This window comes from Pteropus vampyrus, unplaced genomic scaffold (assembly GCF_000151845.1).
Source record: "Pteropus vampyrus isolate Shadow unplaced genomic scaffold, Pvam_2.0 Scaffold61, whole genome shotgun sequence".
NCBI lineage: Eukaryota > Metazoa > Chordata > Mammalia > Chiroptera > Pteropodidae > Pteropus > Pteropus vampyrus.
The window spans coordinates 7079630-7100043 of record NW_011888842.1 but is presented as its reverse complement, the minus strand read 5'-3'; the positions used below and the strand labels follow the sequence as shown (position 1 = coordinate 7100043).

The 20414-nt window shown below is 57.8% G+C and overlaps 1 protein-coding gene across 8 annotated transcripts in view; it reads right to left on the bottom strand.

Moving 5' to 3' along the window:
- Positions 1 to 1369: 1369 nt before the first annotated feature.
- The window catches only part of DAB2IP (DAB2 interacting protein), a 117728-nt gene continuing 98683 nt past the window's right edge, over positions 1370 to 20414 (bottom strand). For 6 of the 8 annotated variants that reach the window (XM_011360999.2, XM_011361000.2, XM_011360998.2 and 3 more), the window contains 8 exons: positions 19746 to 19982; positions 17859 to 18060; positions 15826 to 16004; positions 13055 to 13943; positions 12180 to 12332; positions 9844 to 10037; positions 5271 to 5358; positions 1370 to 4467 (listed from right to left, as the gene is read on the bottom strand). In XM_011360999.2, the coding sequence (XP_011359301.1) occupies positions 4300 to 4467; positions 5271 to 5358; positions 9844 to 10037; positions 12180 to 12332; positions 13055 to 13943; positions 15826 to 16004; positions 17859 to 18060; positions 19746 to 19982 (2110 nt within the window). In that variant the 3' untranslated portion in view covers positions 1370 to 4299. The remainder of the gene's footprint in view (positions 4468 to 5270; positions 5359 to 9843; positions 10038 to 12179; positions 12333 to 13054; positions 13944 to 15825; positions 16005 to 17858; positions 18061 to 19745; positions 19983 to 20414) is intronic. The other 2 variants (XM_011360997.2, XM_011360996.2) reach the window with 2 other exon arrangements.

Here is a 20414-nt window from a genome sequence, read left to right as displayed (position 1 = left end):
TGTAGTCAAAGCATATGGTCCAAAGAGGGGCCGAGGAGGCAGAGACGCAGGGCCAAACCTGGTGGGGAAGATGTGAGCCTGGGAGGAAGAGGGCCCATCCGAGGGTGAACCGCGGCATTACCGTGGTAGATGGTCGGGAGGGGTCCTCACGGGAGACTAGAGGTTGAGAACCCAAGGGGTTGGGGTGCTGGGCAGGTGGTTGAGGTCACCAGGCTGATGGAGGGAGGTGGACTGGAGGGTGCAGAGGGCGGGCAGAAGTGGCCATGTGGGGCAGGGGTGGGGAATTAACACGTCCTAATGGCTGAGTGTTGAGCAGTATGGGTTTGGGGAGCAGGATGACACCCTACTACCCCTCAGAGAACCGTATGGGGTTAGAGCTACCCCAGGGCTAGAACAAGGGGCACTGTGGGGTGTTGCGAGGAGGCTGGAGCAGGAGCAGGCTGGTGAGGGTGGACAGAAGCCTGTGGCTCTGTTGCACCCTGCCGCCCTCCCCTCAAACCAGCCCTCCTATTGGTTTCAAGGAAAAGCACAGGAGCGGCCTGGGGCCCAGGTCCTTGGCAAGGAGCCAGAGACACCTGCGCAGATGACAGAGCAGGGTGTCCGTCTGGTGATCTGACCAGATAGCCCTGCCCTCCATAGACTCTCGGCCCCTGAGTGTTGTTTCTGAGGAGTTGGGCTGGGGCTGGGGCCTGGACTTGCTCCTCTGCGTTGAAACGGGATACACTGACCCCTAAGGGTTACAGTGTGGTACCTGGGGCCTGCTAGGTAAGACTCAGGGCTGCAAGGCTCCCTGTGCATAGGTGCAGTCCAAGGGGCTTGGGGGCAAATTTGTTCCCAGCAAAGGCCCTGGGTTCAGCCTTGCAGGCGGGTAAGGGTTGAGAGAGCACCACCAGCTGGGGCCTTCCAGATACCAGGAGCCTAGGCTTAGTCCAACTCAGCCAGGACCTGCTGGTGACCCTGGGCCAACCTCTTCCCCGCCCTGGGCCTCTCCCCTCCTGGAGGCAGACATCAGCTGATGGGACAGCATCTGCAGCGGAGACTGGCAGAAGCTGGTATCTGCTGCAGGGAAAGTGAGGGGCCGTGCTCCTTGGAGGCTGTGGGACCAGCAAAGACCTCACTTCCGAGCTGGTCGCAGCCAGTGGGCAGGGCCTAGAGAGCTCATCTGCTCCACTTCCTGGAGCAGAGAGACCCCCAGCCTGGAGGATCACTTAGTGAGCTGAGACCACCAGTGCCACCAGCTTTAAGGGTCCACAACTGCCACCAGGATGAACTCAGTGCTGGGCCCCTTGGTAAAGGACAACATCAGCCCACGAATTGTCACCCTTGGAGAATCTCCTGGGACATCGCTGAATAGAGAGGTGAGTCAGGCTTAAAATAGCTAAATAAATCTTTAATATTTCTAATTGCAAATGTACAGAAATTGCACAGCCACACAGTCTTAGAACACCAACAACGTTCTCTGTACATTATTACATAGTTAAAAGTCGCAGCCGGAGGGGAGACTCCGGCCGAGACTCCAACATCTGTAGTTTTGTCCTTTTTCACATACTTACAAAAGGGGGAGCAGGGAGGTGGAGTGGGGGCTGGGGAGGCTTTGGGGCTGAGTGTGTAGAAAAGAGAGGGGCTGTTTCCCTGGATGGTCTGCCTTCCGCGGACAGGGTGGGAGGAAGAGGTGCGCCCCGGGCGGATGCGCTGTAGGGCCGGGGGGTGTGGCGGTCTGGCCCTGGTTCCCCACCCCCCATACTGGGCAGTCGGAAAGAGAGTCTTCACTTATAGGAAGTTTGGCAGTTTCCTTCACCTTAAACATAAAAGTTAAGCAAACAAGTCAGGCCTCTTTGTGTTGGCAAAGGAGGGGAGAACCTTCTCCAGCCGAGTCTGGGGTTCTGGGACCTTGGTCCTCCATGAGCGGGGACAGCTTTCCCTCACTCCCCCTCCCGCCAGGCCCTCTGGCGACCCAGTCCTGCCTGCGGGCGGCGTCTAACACTGAGACACAGGTTCTATGTGGCCCGACCAGGAGCCCCCTTTGCTGGCCCAGCCCGGGCACAGGTCTCCATCACCCCCACTCAGACAGCACCTCTGCGAAAGCAAACGAATAAATGCATGGGCAAGGAAAAGACCCCGACACCCAAATCCCAAACCTCTTCCTCCTGCCCAATACTGTTCTCTAGATTAAAAAATAAAATACAAACCATCGGAGAGCAGCGGTCCCGGGCGGCCCTCGGCAGCACCAGGACGAAAGGACTATGTACAACCATCAGGTGAAATAGTTACATTACAGTCAAACACCAAGAACATTTACAAAAATTGTCAGACTTGCAATGCAGATAAAAATCTGTGAAGAGTCTGTACACTTTTACAGTTTTTGCACTAGGTAAATAAGGTTCTCGGCCTGAGAGCTCACAGCCCAGCCAAGGGCCGCCAGCACCGGCCACCGCAATGACCTCCTGCCCCCTGTCGGGCCCTGGAACCTCCCCTTGTATTGCTAAGAGGTGCTCAGTCCGAGGTCGCTCTACGAAGCATCGGGCGGGAGAGGAGTGGGATGGGGGGGAGGGGAGGGCTCCCTGGGCAGTTTGTGGGGGGAAGGGGGGGCGGCAAGACTGAACCAGAGGACATCAGTGGGGCCAGGCCCCGCCTGTGAGACCAGGAGCCGGAGCAGGGCCTGAGCCCCCGTGGCCTTCCTTCCTGAGGTCTGTGACCCTCGGGGGCTGCCCTCACCCCACCAGCACATCTCCGGCCTAAGTGATCTGCAGGTTGTATCTACGAGACCATCCTCAGGGTGTGGGCCTGGGACGGGGTGTGGTGTGGACGGGCCACCCCTCCCGTGTGCCCTCTCCTGGTGGGCTCTGTGGCCGCGGGAAGGGCGCAGTGTTTTTCCCAAGGGGCTCCTCAGCTTCCTGAGGCTGAGGCGGGGGGGTGGCTCTGGCTTGGCCCTGGCTCGGCTGCGGACGCCCCAGCTCTAATACCCAGGGCCAGGGCCAGGAACAGGAGGGACTGAGAGAGACCCTAGCTCCTGCCCCCCTACATCCCGCAAGCGGGGGCGGGGAGGGCTGCAGAACTACAGAACAGCCTAGAGCTGAGGAAAACCGGCCCCAGCTGTGGGGTGTGCCCCTCGCCTGTCTGCAGTGCCTGGGTCCTGGGCTGGGGGCCCGGGAAGGGTGAGGAGGAGGCCGGCCGCACACACGGGGCCTGGTGCAGGCCGCTGCTGTCTTGGAGAGGGAGCAAGTCTAACATCCTCCGGGGCCGCTATTTCCCATGCAGTGCGCACGCTCAATTTAAAAGGCCCCTGTGTTCCAGCAAGCGAGCAAGCGGGCTTTTGTTTCTAATGCATACTGTGAAAGGAAAAAAAATCACAGTTATCCACCTTCTCAGGGCCCATGGGCATTAGAATTTTTTAACCGTCAATCAGGAAAGACTAGCCTTTGTCTCAGGGTGAGCACCAGCGGCCACTCCCTGCAGGGCCACAGAAGGACAAGTGGCACGCGCGGTGCCATCTGGGCCAGCTCTGCCCGTATCTTTGGCTTCGGGAGCCCCAGAGCATCAGCCTGGGCGCCAAGAGAGGGAGGCCTATATCCTCCCCACAGGTGTGAGGGCTCAGAAGACAGAGCCGTGAGCCTCACTGGGTCTTTTTGGCAGAACAAGTAAGGTGGGGAGGAAGAGGAAGGCAGGAGTGTGTGGACAGGTATGGGGTGAATCCTCGGCTCCTCACAGCAGGCAGGGACCCCGACAGGCTGCATGCAGTGGCAGGTGTTGCGCTGGGCAGGCGACACGGAACTCTGGCAGCTCCGTCCTCCCCACCCCCTCTCTCCCTGCCTGCTGACACACCTGTCAGCTCCTGGAACTGAGAGGCAGGTCCCACAGGGCAGGAGCCTGACTGCCAGGGAGCCTGGACCCCTAGCTGTTCATCCCCCACGTCTCCGGGCAGCTCCCTCCCTGGGGAGCATGGGGGGTGGGGTACATGCACTTGGCCAGGCCAAGAAGGAAGGGTGACACACGCCGAATTCGATAACCAACAGAGACATGTTGTGGCCGGGCCCCTGCTCCCACCAGGATGTCCCACTCCCCGAGTGCTGTCTCTTCGGCCTGCACCCAACACGCTTCTCAGGTGGAAGCGGGGGGCGGGCTCCCGCTGCGATGGTCTCTCGGCTCCCTCTGTGGCCGCCTCCTGGACCGTGGGCGGAGGGCACGGGGAGACGAGCCTCGGCCTCTTGCCCCCTGCGCTGGGGCTGCAACTGTGGGGTGTTCCTCCCCAGGCTGGGGCCCTGCCCTGGGCCACCACAGTCCTCCCTCTCCTCGGGCAGGTTAACAATTGCTGCTGTTTCTGAACTCGCCGTTCTCAGTAATCTGCAATTTGGTGGGGTTGGTGGGGGAGATGCCGTTACGGGCCTGCATGCTGTACCTCTCTTTCAGCTGTGTCAGGGCGCTCATGAGGCGGGCGTTGGCAGCGTCCAGGGAGGCGATGCGCTTCTCCTGTGGGCAAAGAGGGCGTGAATCGGGGTCAGAGGGCCCTACGAGAAGTGCGGGGACGGTGGCCTGGACGAGATGCCGGGATCGGGGGAGTGCACCACACGCGAAGGGTGGGGAAGGCACTGAGGCTGTGGCGCAGGGGACATGAGTTTGGGAGGACGTGGCCTTGCCATCATGGGCCACCACCTCCTTGAGTCTGCCTCCCCAAGATCTCTGTCAGACCGCCTGCTTCGAAACCCAAACAGAGCATCCCTAGCGGTCATCCAGTAGCCACCCGAGGACCCAAGAGCAGGTGCTCTGTTCATGTGCGTGTACATGTGACACACAGGTGACAGCTCCCGGTCAGTGTGCGCAATTTACAGTCCGAGCAAGGCCTGGCCCTATTCTAAAGCAAGTAAGAGGAAGAAGGCGCATCCCTGGGTGAAGGAGAGCGGAGGCCAGACTCTCTAACGTGTCTCCCCTCTCAGTGCAGTTGGGAAGATGCAGCTCTGAACAAGAGAGCCCCCTCCCCTCTGCCCAGCCTGTGTCACCCCCAGCCCTCCCAATAGCTTCCACTCTTTGGTAAACATCCCTGGTGAAAGGTGATACCCATCGGGCTGCCCCACCCCTTTCACAGCCTGTCCTAGTGAGCTTGTGGTCCACCGAGACCCTCGAGTCTGACTTCTTGGAGCAGAGATCCTGGTTTCTTATTCCTCCACAGCTTTTGTAGCGGGGCATGACTGAGGATGGGGAGAAGCCAAAATCATCCCCTCCTTATCCCACGCCCTTTACCACCTGTAGCTGACCAAAGGGCCAGCGCCCCCCACCTGGGCATCAATGATTTTCTGCTTGGAGTCTACAGCTGCTTGCATCTCTGCGTGGTCCTTCTTCAGCTCCTCCTCCACTGACATCAACCTGTGACCGGAGACAAGGACAGTCAGGCTGGCACTTGAGGGAGCAGATGACGAGGTGGGTGTGGGGCCTTGTGGGCCTAGACCATCGTACCTGCACAGAGGTGACGTACCAGGAGAGCCTCTCCTTGGTCCACAGACCTCCTGCACTTGCCCGGGACAGACACCCTTCCCCAGGCCCCCAGCCACTGACACGGGCTAGATCTATTGCTTCCTTACACTTCTCCTGCCTATGCTGTTCCCAAATCCCCAGAAGCCCCTGGAGCTGCCCCTTTCCTGATGTTCTTCCAGGAGCCAAGGTGGGTGGGAGTGGGTGTTGGATCCTTTCCATCCTCCGGAGCCAGACAGGTAGTATAAAGTCATGGGTCCTGGGGCATAGATGGGAGGACAAAGGCCCTGGAGGGCACTAGAGTGTCTCCCTGACTCCATATTCACTGAGGCTGTGCCAGGCACTCGTGGTATAGAGATGAATGAAGTGCAGTCCTCTCCCTCAAGGAGCTCACAAAGCGGCAGGGACACAGGCAGGCAGACAGTTGCTACGCCCTGCATGGGAAGCTCAGGGGCCGTGGGGACAGAGAGCAGGAAGAAGCTAATCATCCTGGAGGGTGAGGTGGAGGCGTGCACACACGAACTGGACCTCTGAAGGACGAGCAAGGTCTGCAGGTGGGCGACAAGCAGGGAAGAGGAGGGATGCTGCCTGCAGAAGCTCAGAGCTCAGGCAGGTGTGTGTCTGTCACCAGCTGCTCCTTGCCTGAGACCCTTCCTGCCCTCATCCTGCGGGTCTTTCACACACCCATCCATCACTCTTGACCACGCCCATCTTCCAACTCAATTCTTTTAGCTTCGAGACCCTATGTGCTCTCGGTTTGCTAGCTTCTAGGCCACTGTTTGCAGATGCCTTGTCCTGTCCGTCCCCAGGATGTCAGGGCTCCAGGGGGCTGCCTCGCCCTCCATATTTCTCACACTATACACACTTCTCAGGCGAGCTTCATTTCCATCTCTACCATCACAGCTTCTCCAGTCCAGCAGAGCAGCCCCATGGCCCCCGAGTGAGCATCTGGCCCACAGCACAGTAGATGCACAGGGAGGTTAATGGTGCGGGGGCAGGAACCACACAGGGCTGCTGTGAGAAGTCAGTGGGGTCGAGGGGGCAGAAGCACTAATCAGGAGGAGGGGGAATGGGGCTGTGCCAAAGGGGTTCCTTGTTATAGGAACGCAGACACGGAGCAAAGCCTGTGAGAAGGGTGGGGGACGATGGGGGAAGACAGGCAGTAGACGGTATCATCGGATTTACCCTCCTGCCATCGAGAAAAATACAAACAAGAAAACTAGAAAACCAGGCAACCTACACGAAACAGAGGCTTCCAGACACTGAACAGGCAGTGCAGTGGTGACGCCTGTGAGACCGGAGCACTCAAGGCGAGCCCTGCTCACTGTTTACAGTGTCCACGCCACACAGAAAAAGAGAAGTGACCTCACAGAGCTGAGGAGACCCAGGAGGGCAGCGGGGCAAGACAGGTAGGATTTGTGGGACAGGGCCGGAGAGGAGGAAGATGCAGAGAGAACACCCATCTCCCGAGGGGCCTTCTGGGTCTCTGACTGAGGACTGGCCTGCAAGCCTGTGAGAACACAGCCAGGCCGGGGCACGAACCATTGGAAGGGAGTTCACACAACCAACCCCCTTAGGAATACTTCAGCTCCTTCCAAAGCACACTGGGAAAATGTACTAGCATCGGAGGCCTCAAACAGAATCCCCAGAAGGAAAGTGCTCCAATAGCACAGCCACGTTAGATCTGGATGCAAGGCTGTCCAGGACCCACCCAACCAAGTTTTACTGTAAGCCTCGAAAGAATCGTTAAACTGATTCCAAGGAACCTCACTGCGACCAGAACAAAACCCAAAGTATGTAAAGGGACACAGAACCACCAGCATCTAAAGTTCGCAATGTCTGGCATCCAACCAAAAATCACCAAACACGCAGAACGGTAGGAAAACAGAACCCATAACGAGGAAGAGAATTAGTGAAAACAGACTCAGAAATGTCACAGATGACAGAATTAGTAGACAAGGACATTAAGACAACTATTATAAATATATTTCATGTGTTCAATGATATTAAGACAACTATTATAAATATATTTCGTGACGAAAGCAAGAGCATGATGAGAAGAAACGGATGGGATTCACACCAAATTTAAAAGGATCTAGAGAAAAAAATGCAATATCTGAAATGAAAAAAATACTAGACAGAATTAACAGCAGATTAAGGCACTAAAGAAGTGATTCGTAAACTTGAAGACACAGTAACAGAAATTATCTAAGACTGGGGAGGCGTGACCATATACCCACAGATCCAAGAGCTCAACAGACCTCGAAAACATCAAGAAAACTACACCGAAGCACAACATAATCAAGTTATTGGCAATCAGTGATAAAGAAGTAAAGTTTTAAAAAATCCAGAGGGAAAAAAAGGACATTAAATATAGAAGAACAAAGATAATGACAGGGGACCTACTATTACAGCCAGAGCAGGGGCCACATCACGAAAAGTTAACGGAAGAGCTGCAGAGTTGCGACAAACACCACGTGGCCTGAAAAGCTCAAAATACTTATTATCTGCAACTTTACAGAAAGTTTCCAACCCCTGCCCTCAAGTGACAACAAAGAAATATCGTTAGTAAGCCAACAGAGGAGATAAAATGAAATCATCAGAAATACTCGATATAAAAGAGGGCAGGGAAAAAAGGAACAAAGCAGTACAAATAAAACGAAAAGCAAGACAGTAGGTTTAAACATATTCATGTTGACAATTACGTTAAATCTAAGTCGTCTCAACATTCCAATTAGAAGGCAGAAACTGTCAGATAAAAAGCAAAAACAGCAAGGTGTCTGTAAAAGAAACTCACTTTATGTAGAGACACCCAGATGGGTTAAAAGTATAAGCATGGGAAAGGATATACCAGACTAACACTGCTAAAAGGAACTACGGGCAGGTGTATCAACATCAAACATTTCAGAGCAAGTAGGGCTACAAAAAAGGTGATTTGATGATGATAGAGGTCAGTTCGTTAACAGTATACATCACAATCCCAAATGTGTGTGCGTCTAACGATACTTTCAGTGTAAGTAAAACAAAAACCAACAAATAAAGACAGACAAATCCGTACTTTTGACTAGAAACTTCGATATTCTTTTCTCGATGAGTAAACAAGTAGAAAAACCAGCGAAGATACAGAAGTCTTGAACAACACCATCAACCTAATTGACCTAAGTGGCATTTACAGTCAGGGAGGAAATATAGCAGGATTGGTTAGTAGAAATAAACGTGCTAAATAAGCCGCTGAAATCAGAGCATGTGCCTCTCAGAGAACAGACACAGTGAGCAGGAGGTGGTTAAGCTGAAAAATGTTTTCCCTTCTCAGAACCACACACGTGGAGTCGGCCAAGAGCAGAGCTGGCGGTCAAGTGAACAGTAGGTTCCTAGCCACCCTGGTTATAAGCCTGCTGCTAACCATTTTCCTATGAACAAACCCACAGGTAAACCAAGCAAACAGCAATTAGAAGCAGAAAAACAGGCAGTCTAAATAGGACTGTGGGAAAGGTTTCTGCAGTGGATAAAGCATGAGGCCAGGTGGGGGAATGTGCACACCTGTGAAATCTGTCCAGGTGACAGGCTCTTATACCGTGTAAACAAACAAGCTCTAAATCCACACTGTCTCTCTTATACCTGGTATTACTGTCATAAGGAAGTAAATGCCAGGATTGGGACTGTGGGTTCACTCAGATGCTACACCATCAATAAAGAGTCAGCATTAAAACCAATGGTCCCCCTGGAAATCTTCCCGCATAATCCACAGGCACCTTAAAACTCAACACATTCAAACCTGGCACGGTCACCCCCCTCCCCCCTCCCCCAAACTGCTCCTCTTTCCAAGTTTCCCATCTCAGTAACTGGCACCACGATACGCCCAGATGCTCTTAGTAGAAGCCTAGAGGTTATTCTGTCTCCTTCTTCCCTCTCACCTCCCATATTCACCCACGGAACGTAACTGCCATTCATTCTTACTTTTCCTGCCCCGAACTGGGTCCTCGCTGTCTTTCCTGACATCCCAATCCTGCTTCTAAACTCCCCTGAGAGCACTTACCAAGGAAACGTGACCCCCCTAACAGGGCCCTTGGGCCCTTCGTGAGCTGGGCCTGGCTGACCTCACGTCCGCCGGGCCCAGCTTTGCATCTTATTGTCATGTCAACGCACGCTGTGACGTGCGGGGATCCCCACACTCCAGGCTACCCCGTACCTCCCAGGCGTGTGCCACGCTGTCCCCACCTCCTAGGACACTCTCTTCCTTCCTATCGCCACACTCGGCTCACCCTGCCGCTCATGGGCCCCTCCCCTGACCAGGAGCCTCCTGGAGGGCAGTGGACAGGTCTGCCCGCTCTGGGCATGTGGGGCCGGGGCTGGCTCCCGAGCAGGGACGGGCGCCCTCACCTGCTGATGATGCCCTTCATCTGGATGTCCTTGTCCTCCTGCTGCCGCCGCAGCCGCTCCTCGCCCTCCTCCAGCCGCGCCTGGTACTCCAACACCAGCTTCTGCGTCGTCTCCTCCTGGCACTTGAATAGGGTCTCATACTCCTCCAGCTTTTTGTTGGAGATGCGTAACTTGTCCTGCAGCACTGCCAGGTCCTGCCAGGAGGGCAGCGTGCCACGAGCACAGCACCCAGGACAGAGAGCACAGCCTCGTGAGCCGGAGCAGGAGCACGGGGTGGGAAGGAGCCCAGCTTGAAATGCTCCCGGGGCGGTCAGCATCCCAGCTCACTTCACTCAGCGAGGAGATGCCAAACACTGCCCCCCATCTGGGGCCCTCTCCACGCCAAGCTCCCCCAGCCTGACCTTACGGCTGAGAGCATGAAGACTCAAACCCAGATCTCTCAGAAGTAAAGGTTTAACTAGGGTCTTGACCTTTTCATTAAAAGGTTAAAACACGCTTGAGTACGTTAAGGAGATCTGACCGTGCCCTGTGAGGTAGCAGCTCTACTAGAGGGGAAACTGAGGCCCAGAAGGCAAAGTGACCTAGTCACACAGAGTAGAGTGACTGACAAGCGGGGTAAGATCCTAGCCTCCCAGCTTCTATCTGACCCCGAAGCCGGGGTGGTGGTGCAGGGAAGTGGGCACAGAGAGGTTAAGGGCAAGGTGGTCTTGGCTTTCTGGCTCTGATTCGGCCCAGCACGCTCAGCCTCTGGGGAAGAGAAGGAGATGTAAGGCAGCAAGAGAAGAAGCAAGCTGGGGGGCTGTGCAGGCTGGACAGAGGGCGGGGCAGGGTCGAGGGCTTGGGGCCTTGGTAACAGGAGCCCAACTCACTCAAGGGCAAAGGGCCGCCCAAAATCAGCGGGGCAGCAAAGCCAGAGAGACCCAGCTCAACCCCAAATGTAACCCCTGAAACAAAGCTGGACCCACCGGGCAGCCTGGCTCTGTGAGAAATGGCCCTGGCCCCATCCTGGGTCTGCTGCTTAGCTGGACAGAGGGGTGTGGGAAGGGCCTGACAGGCAGGACCAGGTCTCCGAGGAGCTTGGGCAACAAAGGCCTCCTGGATTTGCCTGGGACGGTCAGCGGCAGAGATGGCGAGAGAAGCCGCAGCACATTCCTCCCAGGGACAACGAGGAAAGCGGACACGCCAGCCGCAGCCTGACTCACACTCACTCAGGTCATCCTAGCCACTCACGAACGGGAACGTGAGTCTCAAAAAGGCAGAGCTTGGCCCCAGGTTCACGGAGGGAGCCGGGGGTGAGGCTGGCCCTCCTTGCTGCCCAGCCGAACCCTGGCTCTTGGAGCACTCTGCCCCATGTTCCCTGGTCCCCCTCACATAATTATGGTGAAAGCGAGCGGATGTGGTGGACCCGGGGATGGCGGAGGGTGGCGGAATGCAGCATGAACATGAACCCCGCCCTAGGCCAGGAGAGGGAGGCTGCCCCCCTGCCCCCCGTGCCCTTGCCGAGAGGCTGCTCCAGACTTTCTTGGGGCTGAGAGGGTGGGAGCACCAGCAGTGAGAGGGGGAATTGTCTGGGGGACCTTGCACTGGTCCTGGGTCGACCTTGGCTTTGGCCTCCAGGAAGAGACAAGGACCAGCCACGGATCCAGGGAAGCTGCTGCCACTGGGAGAATTCTGGAGGAGAGAAGCGCCCTACTGTCCCTCCTGAAATGCCGGATACGTGTGGTGGCGCGGGATCTGGGTATTTTAGAAAGATTTTTTTTTCCCCTGGGGGGAAGAACACATCTCAGTAGCAACCTGACCCCTCACCCTGGCTCTCTCTCTCCCAGGCCCCGGTGGAGATGGGGGCTGGAAAAGAGCCCGGCCTCAGGCAGGCACAGGCCCCGAGTGGAGGGGGCCTGGCTGGGGTGCTTCTCCAGCTGTCTCGGGACCCACACCTCCGCCTCCTCATGCACGAGGCTCCCTCAAGGGACTCCACGTGCCTCTTCGGCACCCCCGAACGTCAAGTCCCAGATTCTCTTAAGCTTAGCTGCCCAGTCACTCAAGAATGAGGCCTCCCAGAGGTCCAATGACCAGCTTCTGGGAGCCTGGATTCAGGAGAAGTCCCAGCTGAGTCTCACGTACAGCCCGTGTGGGAAATGTCGTGTCTAAGCTAAATCGTTCTTGCTGATTCCAGATTCCACTGATCACTGTCCTCAAGTGAAACCAGGGGTTGAGAGGGGACTGGCCATTTGCAGGACCGAGCAGCGCCCCCATTCAGGGCTCGGGAGGAGAGAATCCTGCCAGCTGCCAAGGGAGGCAGCCCCGCCCTGCCCCAAACTGCCAGGGTCCAGCTTTACCTTTTCTGCTTGGCTGAGCTCCTCCTTACTCCTTAGCCTATCCCTGTGGGGGGGGTCTGGGCCCAGGCCCTCGTCTTCTAACAACTGCGCGTTCATGGTCAAGAGCCAAGCGGCCGTGCGGTCCAGGGCATTGGGGCTCACGGGTGAAGGGCCCTACAATGAAACAACAGCTGTGAGGGGCTGGAGGGAGGCAGCGGGGAGGGGACGGGTGGGAGTGGCACCCAGTGAGCCATAGGGACAAGTGGCTCAGAGGCACGGTGGGGAGGGAGGGGACTTTCAGCTGGCTGGGCACCTACTGATGCTGCCCCTAACCCAGGAAGCTCCACCTCCCGGACAGCCTAAGGCAGAGTCAAGAGCCCAGGTGGCCTCCTGAGCTGTTCTCTGCCACCCAGGTGAGAATGGGTGGTCTGGCCCTGGCAGACCAGGAGGTCTACCAAGGGCACGTCAGTTCCGCAAGCTGCGTGTGGCCCTTGGGTGACAGAGGACACCCAGGTTCCCTGGAAGCCGGCTAGGTGCAGGGCGGGGGCCTGTGAGGGGTGGGTAGGCTCCTACCCTAGAGAGGGCTGTAATAAGCTTGGAAATGGAAACGGATCGGCCCCTCCTCCCTCCTTCTCCCTGATCTGGGTGTCTCAGGGAGAACTGGCAGAGGGACCGTAAGGCCGGTGTCCCTGGTTCCCAGGATTTAGGCAGGGGCCAACGAGGCAGGTGCCAGTGGGGCTGAAAAGAGGGTGGTGACATGTGTGGCAGGCTGGTGGGATGGGCTGTCATTCGGCGTGGGATGGCAGCCGGGTGCGGCGGAGGTGGAATGACCAGGGGGAGCAGCGTGAGTGGGCGTGACGACCCGGCCCGCCCTCCCCTCCGCCCGCAGCACTGACCTGCTTGTGCAGCGCGCGCGGCTTCAGCTCCGGGCTGTCGCCCTTGGAGGAGGAGGACTGCTGCCGGAGCCGGGCGCCAGGGCCCGCCCAGTCGGGAGAGGCCGACGCCAGGGTGCCGCTTGAGGGCCGCGGGTACTGCAGGGTGCTGAGCAGGGTGGGCGGCGTCCGGCCCCGGGGGGCCGGAGGTGGTGGTGGAGGCGGAGGCGGCGGCTGGTCGATCCGCCGCTGGGGGCCGGCGCTGTTCTGCCGCGGCACGGTGGGCTGCCCACCCTTCTCCATCAGCGACATCTGGCGCCGCGCCAGCTCGCCCGGCCGTCGCCCCAGCTCCTCGGCGGCACCGCCGTAACTTCCCAGCTTGGCAGCGGCCGCCAGCTCTTCACTGTTGCTGTGGGAGCTCAGGGAGCTGTGGCCCTCGGAGCCCGAGTCGCCAAGGCCACGGGGTGACAGAGGCAGGCCAGCCGCCATCTGGTACACAGGGTTCTGGAAGGAGAGCGGGGCCAACAGCTGAGGCCGGCCGGGCGCGCCCTCCGAAGTGCCCGGCGTGGTCGGCGTCTGGCCTGCCCGCCGCACTGTGGCCAGCCCTGCCAGGCTCCCGGGGGCTGCCCGGGCTGGCCACCCAGCCACCAGCTGAGTTGCAGGGGCCTGCCCGTCCGTGGTGAGGGCGTCAGGGCCCGCCGGGGAGCCCGCCTCCCCGTCCAGCGTGCGGGCGTCTTGGAGGTCCATCATGGACAGGCTCTTGCCACCATTGGCCATCTGAAGATCAGGCTCGTTGGCTTCCGAGTAACTCGAGCTGCGGGCAGGTGAGGGCTGGACCCCGGAGGACCTTGTGACAAAAAACAAGTCCTTGTTTTCGGGGGTTGGAGACGGTAACCGGGTGAAATCTATCAGACTGCAGGGAGACAAGCACACACAGGGAAAGAAGGGGGAAGAGAAGAACTGTGAATGCGGCCGAGGCGGGTCCGAACCCACAGCCCCCGCCGACCTGCCGGGCCCAGCGGCCTGCGCCGGGGCCAGGGCCGGGGCGGGAGAGGGAAGGTGGGGCGGGGAGGCAAGGCGCAGGGGCAGCAAGAGTGGGGCAGTCCCGGGACCACTGGCCCAGCGGCAACACTAAACCTGAGCCTGGGCAGCTGGCCCTGGCCGAAGCTGCCACGGGGGCTGAATGGCTGTGATGGCTGTTCCTGAACAAAACCTCTGCGCTAGTGGCCAGAGCTGCCAGTGCCGGACCAGGCTGCTTGGCAGTTGCCCTTTCCCTGCTCGGCTGCACCTTGGGATAATGGGTGCTGAAGTCTGGAGTGTTCTGGAAAATTCCCCCCACCCTTAGCTAAACCCACAACGCAGTGGCTCTCGGCTATCCAAGGGTCCTGCACGGAGAACTCCCGACTTCAACGCCACGGGGGCTCCCTCTGCCTCTTGCCTCTTGCTCCTAATCAGACTGATAAGCAAACTGGGGGCCTGGTGAAGCCTCCCCTGCCCAGCCTCCTGCTGCCACCCCCTTGACTGACTGGCAGGCGGGGGCTGGCGTTCTTGCCAAAAACAATCAGAGGAGGATCCTCAGGGCATGACTCAGGCAGGGAGAGTCTGCGCCTGCAGTGGCAAGCTGCACCCTCCCTGGGCCCCTCCCTGAAGCCGGCTCCTTGGAAGAAGGCACAATGTGGTGGAGCCAGCTGGACTTTGGAGGGAAGAATGTGGGGGTGAAATGGGCTCTGAGGGCGCTGGAGGCAGCAAAGACCTGGGGCTTTGACATGGGCTTGGAATGTAGGCTTAGCCTCAGATGGGGAGAGGAAGTGCCAAGCCCCAGCTGGCGGAGCTGGGAGAAACCCGGACCAGCCTTGAACCTGGTCAGGTTTCCTCAAAACCCATGAGCCTGGCTCTCTCTCAGCTAAGGTGTGTCCCCACCTGAACTAAGATTTACTTCACTTGGCAGGTCGTATGAACGAACCCTGAGACGCAGAGGGACCCGGAAGTGGCATCTGGCCTCTTCCTGGGCTTCCAGTCTTACGTTCCGCCCCGCCCCGCCCCCGATTCTTGATCTCCATGCCCTTAAAAGACTGCCACTGCCACCACCACTGGCTGAGACCCGACTCCCAATTCTGCTGCCTCACCCTCACTCTCACTGGCTGGTCCGAGATGGCCCCTGGCAGGCAGGGGACTGTGAGGGAGGCACAAATGACTCGGTATAAACACCTATTTTAAAGAAATATCCCCATTTTGACATCGACGTTACAGAACATTTGCCTTCTCCTCCACTATATGTGTTTTATTTGTCCAGCACTTGTCCAGGGGCTGAGGGCTCAGAGTGAGGGCTGGGCCCCAACTCTAGTTTTCTGAGGCTCAGCCTCAAAGCTTTGTAGTCACCTGAGTTCCTGCTAAAAACACATGCCCCTGAGCACCACTTCTGGAGACTGATTCAAGGCCAGGAAATACCAGGAGAACAGGTATTTTTAACATACATCTAGGTAACGATCTGGAGGTATCGGGGACTAGTAACTGTTCTTCAATAGAACATGCCAACTTTGTCCAGGCCTTTGTTAGTGCTAGTCCCGCTACCCAGAATGCCTTTTCCACCAATGGAAATGTTTCCTAACAAGCTCAAAACTTTAGCCCTACCTCCTCCAGGCAGCCTTCCCTGATTTTTCCAAAGCGGAGGTTACCTGCCTAGGGCCTGCACAACATTCTTTGAGTCTTGTCCAGCTTGTTTTACAGACTGTAGGTGGGCTGTGCCTTGTCTGCACATGCACCCCACGGCACCCAGCACATCTGGCAGCTCTTACCCAGAGAGATCATTCTCAATCACCATCTTCTGCAGCCCAGCTGAAATGCTACTGCTGCCAGAGCCAGGAGTGGAGGCCAGGTCGTTGCTCCCTGTGAGCGGCCCACTGCCCGGGGTGCTCAGTGCTGTGTGGACGTCCCTTAGAATTCGAGGCAGGGGCCCCAATTTGGATACGATGCTCTGCAAAGACACGACAAGGGGCAGGTGTAACCTGCTGGGGCCACCTGGGGAGGCCAGGCACGCAGCAGCCACTGTGGTTCAAAACCCCCGAGCGCGCAGGCCCTCCACCCCCACCAGGCAGATCCAGCAGGGCCAGGGCGGGGCAGGGGGGAGTAGAGCTCAGCAATCTGCAAAGTCCATATTCATCAGCTCCCCATAACCTTCTGAGACAGAAGTGCGAGGCCCAGAGGAACAATGCCAACCTAGTCCGAGCCTTTGACCCTAGTTCGTTCTACTTTGGTGCCTCTCCACAGTGAAAAGCACATGTGGAATCCAGAACTTCCCACAGGGAGGGATGGGGCCTGGCCCGCTTTGACACCTGAGCCCCACTGGAGATGGTCCAGGCACAGAGCAGACACCACCACATGCCTGTCAGACAAGTAACAAGTGGATGATGGTCAGGCAGAGGGTGACACCTGGGCCCATCTTAACCTCACAGTGCTAAGGGTTCTGGGCTGCAGGGCCGAGCTGAGGGCAGGGGACTCTGCCATCTTCTGCTTATGCACTGGCTTCCGCACAGGACTTTGTACAAAAAGGAAGTGTGAAGACTCATGTGGTCAACAGAGCACAGACTCAAGAGGCTAACACAGCTCAATTTCAAATCCTTGCTGCTACACTGTCAGCTGTGATGGCTGCTGACCGTTGTGCAGATACAGAGGACGGTGGCCGGCACAGGGGCTCAGGCAGTGGTGGCAGCTGGAGTAACTGGTGTTGGCAGCAGTGGAGGAAGAGAAGGTCTTGGCCCTAGTTTCCTCCTGGCCCTAGTTTCCACGTCCCCCACACCGTGTCTCTCGCAGCCAAAGGGCAGTGGACATAAACGGGCAGAAATGACTACGACAGCATCTGTTTGTAGTGAAAAGCTGGACTAACCCAAGTGTCCAGCAACAGGGGGCCAGTGAAATAAACTCCAGTCACACGACAGGACAGTCTTGGGCTGTTAGAAAGGTTACAGCGGGGGACATACGTGGTGCCATGGAAAGATGGCCACGACAGAGTGAGAAGTGCACACTGCAGTGCACACGTAAATTCTCACTCTGACGCAAATAAATAAAAGAGGAAGAGGACCTTGTGCTGTGTGTGTACTTCACACACACGCGGGTGTATCTACAAGGCCGCACGCCAGAGTGACCTGAGTGGTCATGTCCAGGAATGGGGCAGGAGCGGGGAGGCCTTCCAGCCCCGTTTCAGCAACAACTGCTTTTGTAAGGTGGTCTCTCAGATCTCTGGGAAAGCAAAAGATATTCTGGAAGCAGATTGCAGCCGGCCTCACCCTTGCTGCCAAGAACTTGTTCACCGTGTGGGCTGGGGCTGCTGGGGGTGCACTGGACCCCCAGGCCACAGAGGGCACACTCCAGATGGCTGCAGCAATGTCGGAGATGTCTAGGGAATAACCATTTCAACTGATGGTCAAGGGCAATTCTGGGAAGGTTTGTAACTTCCTGCCTGACACGTGGAGGTGGAACATTCTATCTTGTTCTTATCAGTGGCCTTAAAACCCAGAACAAGGACATTTTTGGAGAAGTAGCTAAGTCTGATCACATTTCTCACAGGTGGGGAACACGCCTTCGTATGTGGAATCCACCCACACATCGCCAAGTGCATGGAACACAACTGAAGCCCCCAGTACCCAGAGTGGGCTCCCCCAGCAGGTGCTGGCAAGTGAATGTGGCAGGCCCCAGGGGAACGGGGCCAAGGTCCCTGTGCGTGCTGACAGGGCCTGGGTTGGAACCTTGGGCTCTGGCACCGGGCAGGGCTGCCGATCTGCCCTACACGGGGGAATTCTTTGACTGTCCTCTGTCCCACGGGCACAGGCACCTGCTCGAGCTGGCTCACGGCCTCCCAGAGCAGGGAGTGCAGGCTGGAGAGCTCGCGGCCCAGGTCGATGTAGCCCTCAAAGCCAGCGGTGTTGGAGATGGTCTCGGGGTTGGAGATCTCCAGCAGAAACCGCTGCATGTTGGTCCACTCGTGTTCCAGGAACTGGTTCATGAACGACATGTATTCTTCCTTGCTTCCAAACCTAGAGAGAGCAGAGAGGGTGAGCACCTGGTTCCGAGGCAGCCCCGGGAAAGCCAGGCCCCACCCAGGGGCCCCCTTCTCTGAGACGCGTCCACCTTCTCAGCTCCCACCCTTCCTTGAGCACCATGCCTGGCTCTTCTATCACTCAGTCCCCCCCCCCGCCAACCAATCTGCTGACTCAGGGCCCTCTTTCCTCATGGCCGACTCCAGAGACTCTTTCTTGCACCTTTTCTCACAAGACCTAGAATGTTCCCTGGTCCTCACGCCCTTTCACTGCTAATCACAATCTCTCTCTTTTCCCCCTCCAAGTTTCAACGGCCTGGTGCGCAGATGATGCTCAATCCGTGCTCGGCCAGGCCTCTGCCGAGCCGGCACACACACGCTATGTCCACAGCACCTCCCCTCCTCCTACCCACCCCGGCCAAGTCTGAAGTCGTCGCTATCGCCCAAACCCATGCTCTCCTCCTGGGCTCCCTATCCTAAGTGGAGACACCACCGTCCACCAGACAGCTGGGCCAGGAGCCTGATGGGCAATCTCCTCCCTCACCCTCCCCGCGGCTGACAAGGCCTGCTGACTTATCTTCTTGTCACCCCTTGACCTTGCAGCCACTGCCTCCTGCATCGCCACCCCCTCAACCCAATACTTCTACCATTTTTCTCCTGCTGGAACCACAGCTGAGCTCTCCTTCCGGTCTCTCAGCTGCCAGTCCTGCTCCCTCCAACACCCTGGCCCCACCACTGCCAAGCTGACCTTTTCAGGACCCAGAATAGATGAGAGCCGTCCTCTCCCTTGCTCAAAGCCCGCTGGGGGCTCCCACCACCCTGCCTCGCCTTCGAGTCCTCGCTGTGCCCCTGGGTCTCATCTCCCACATCTCCCAGCCTGGCACTTGATTCAGAAATGCCACATCGTCTTGTCCCTCCAGCACACGGCCGTCCCCGGGCCTGCCCCACCTCCGCTCTTGCTGCCCTGCTGTGAGTGGATGGCCGCCTTAGATCCTGGCACGCAGCTGGGAGCACGTGTTCCGGAAAGCCTCCCGGGAAGCGGAGGGCACACCTCGAGCCCCGCTCTGCTGCTCACTCGGCATCTCCCTCCCCTGCTGAAGGGCTGGCTCCAGGGAGCCGGGACCTGGCCCGATTAAGAGCCCAGAACGGAGGTGGCCCCAGAATGGGGCTCTATCTACGCTTTGCAAATGAGTGACCGGATGACCTGGCCCTTCCGTTTCCGCCCCCTTGCTCTAAGGTACAGTCAGGAACATTTTACGAGCAAGGACGGCATTAAACAAGGACAGTCTGAAACAGCCTGAGCACCCAACCACGGGGGACGGGCTAAGGAAATATGGGCCCTTCTCCCTTGAAAGCGCATGAGTCATGCATTTCAAAATGAGGCTTATGAATGTTAAGTACATGGGAGAATCCTTATGATAAAATGTTAATTCAAAAAAGCAGAAGGAAGAAATATCTTGTCTTCTTACCTTTGAAAATTAAGGAAACATACCAAAACGGCATGTACTTTTAGGAGGGGGAGGATGGGGTGTAGAGAACATTATATTTTGAAAAGGGGAGAGGGCAAGGACTAAGGATGACAGGGACCAAAGCAGGGCCCACAGTGCAGCCCAGCTCTGTCCCCGTGGGCTCCAGCCCCACGCCCCCGCCCCGACTCTGCCCGTCAGGCGACAAAGCACTCACTTGGCGAAGTTGGCCAGGTTCTGGGTAACCTTGGCGATGAGGGTGAGGGTGCGGGCCGTGCGGTCATCGGGGTACTCCTGCAGCAGGTTGAAGAGCGAGGGTGACATGATGGCCGGGCAGAGGAAGCGCAGAAACAGCGAGGCGCTGATGAGCCGTTCGCTGATGTCGGGCCGGCCTCGGCTGCTGCACTCCTGCCTCCACGAGGCAAACACCTCCTTCAGCTCCCGGGGGAAGACACTGCGCAGGAACAGGCGGGAGTGGGCCCAGTGGTCAGGCAGAGGCCCAGGACAGGAGGGCACAGAACAGGGACCTGGGTCTGGGTCCGACAGAGCCCTGTGTCCCAGCTCCGACAGCTGTGAGCTCCCTGGGCCCTTACTCAGTGACCTATGACCCTTCAGGCAGGGCTGCTCGGGGAGCTGAGACGGCACAGCTCGGTGAAGGCACCGAGGGAGTGCTCAGCAAGCTGAAGGAGCAGACACCCGCAAGCTCCAGTCAGGGCAGCGGGTTCTCCACAAAGGGGCCGAGTGGGATGGAACACGAGCACAGAGGAGCCGGGTCTCTGTCCCAACAGGAACCAACGGCAAGGGCCAGCTCATGGTCCCACCTTCCTTCAACCCTCTTCCCCAAACTGCAGGCATCAGGGTCCACGAGAGAGGGAGGGAAACAGCC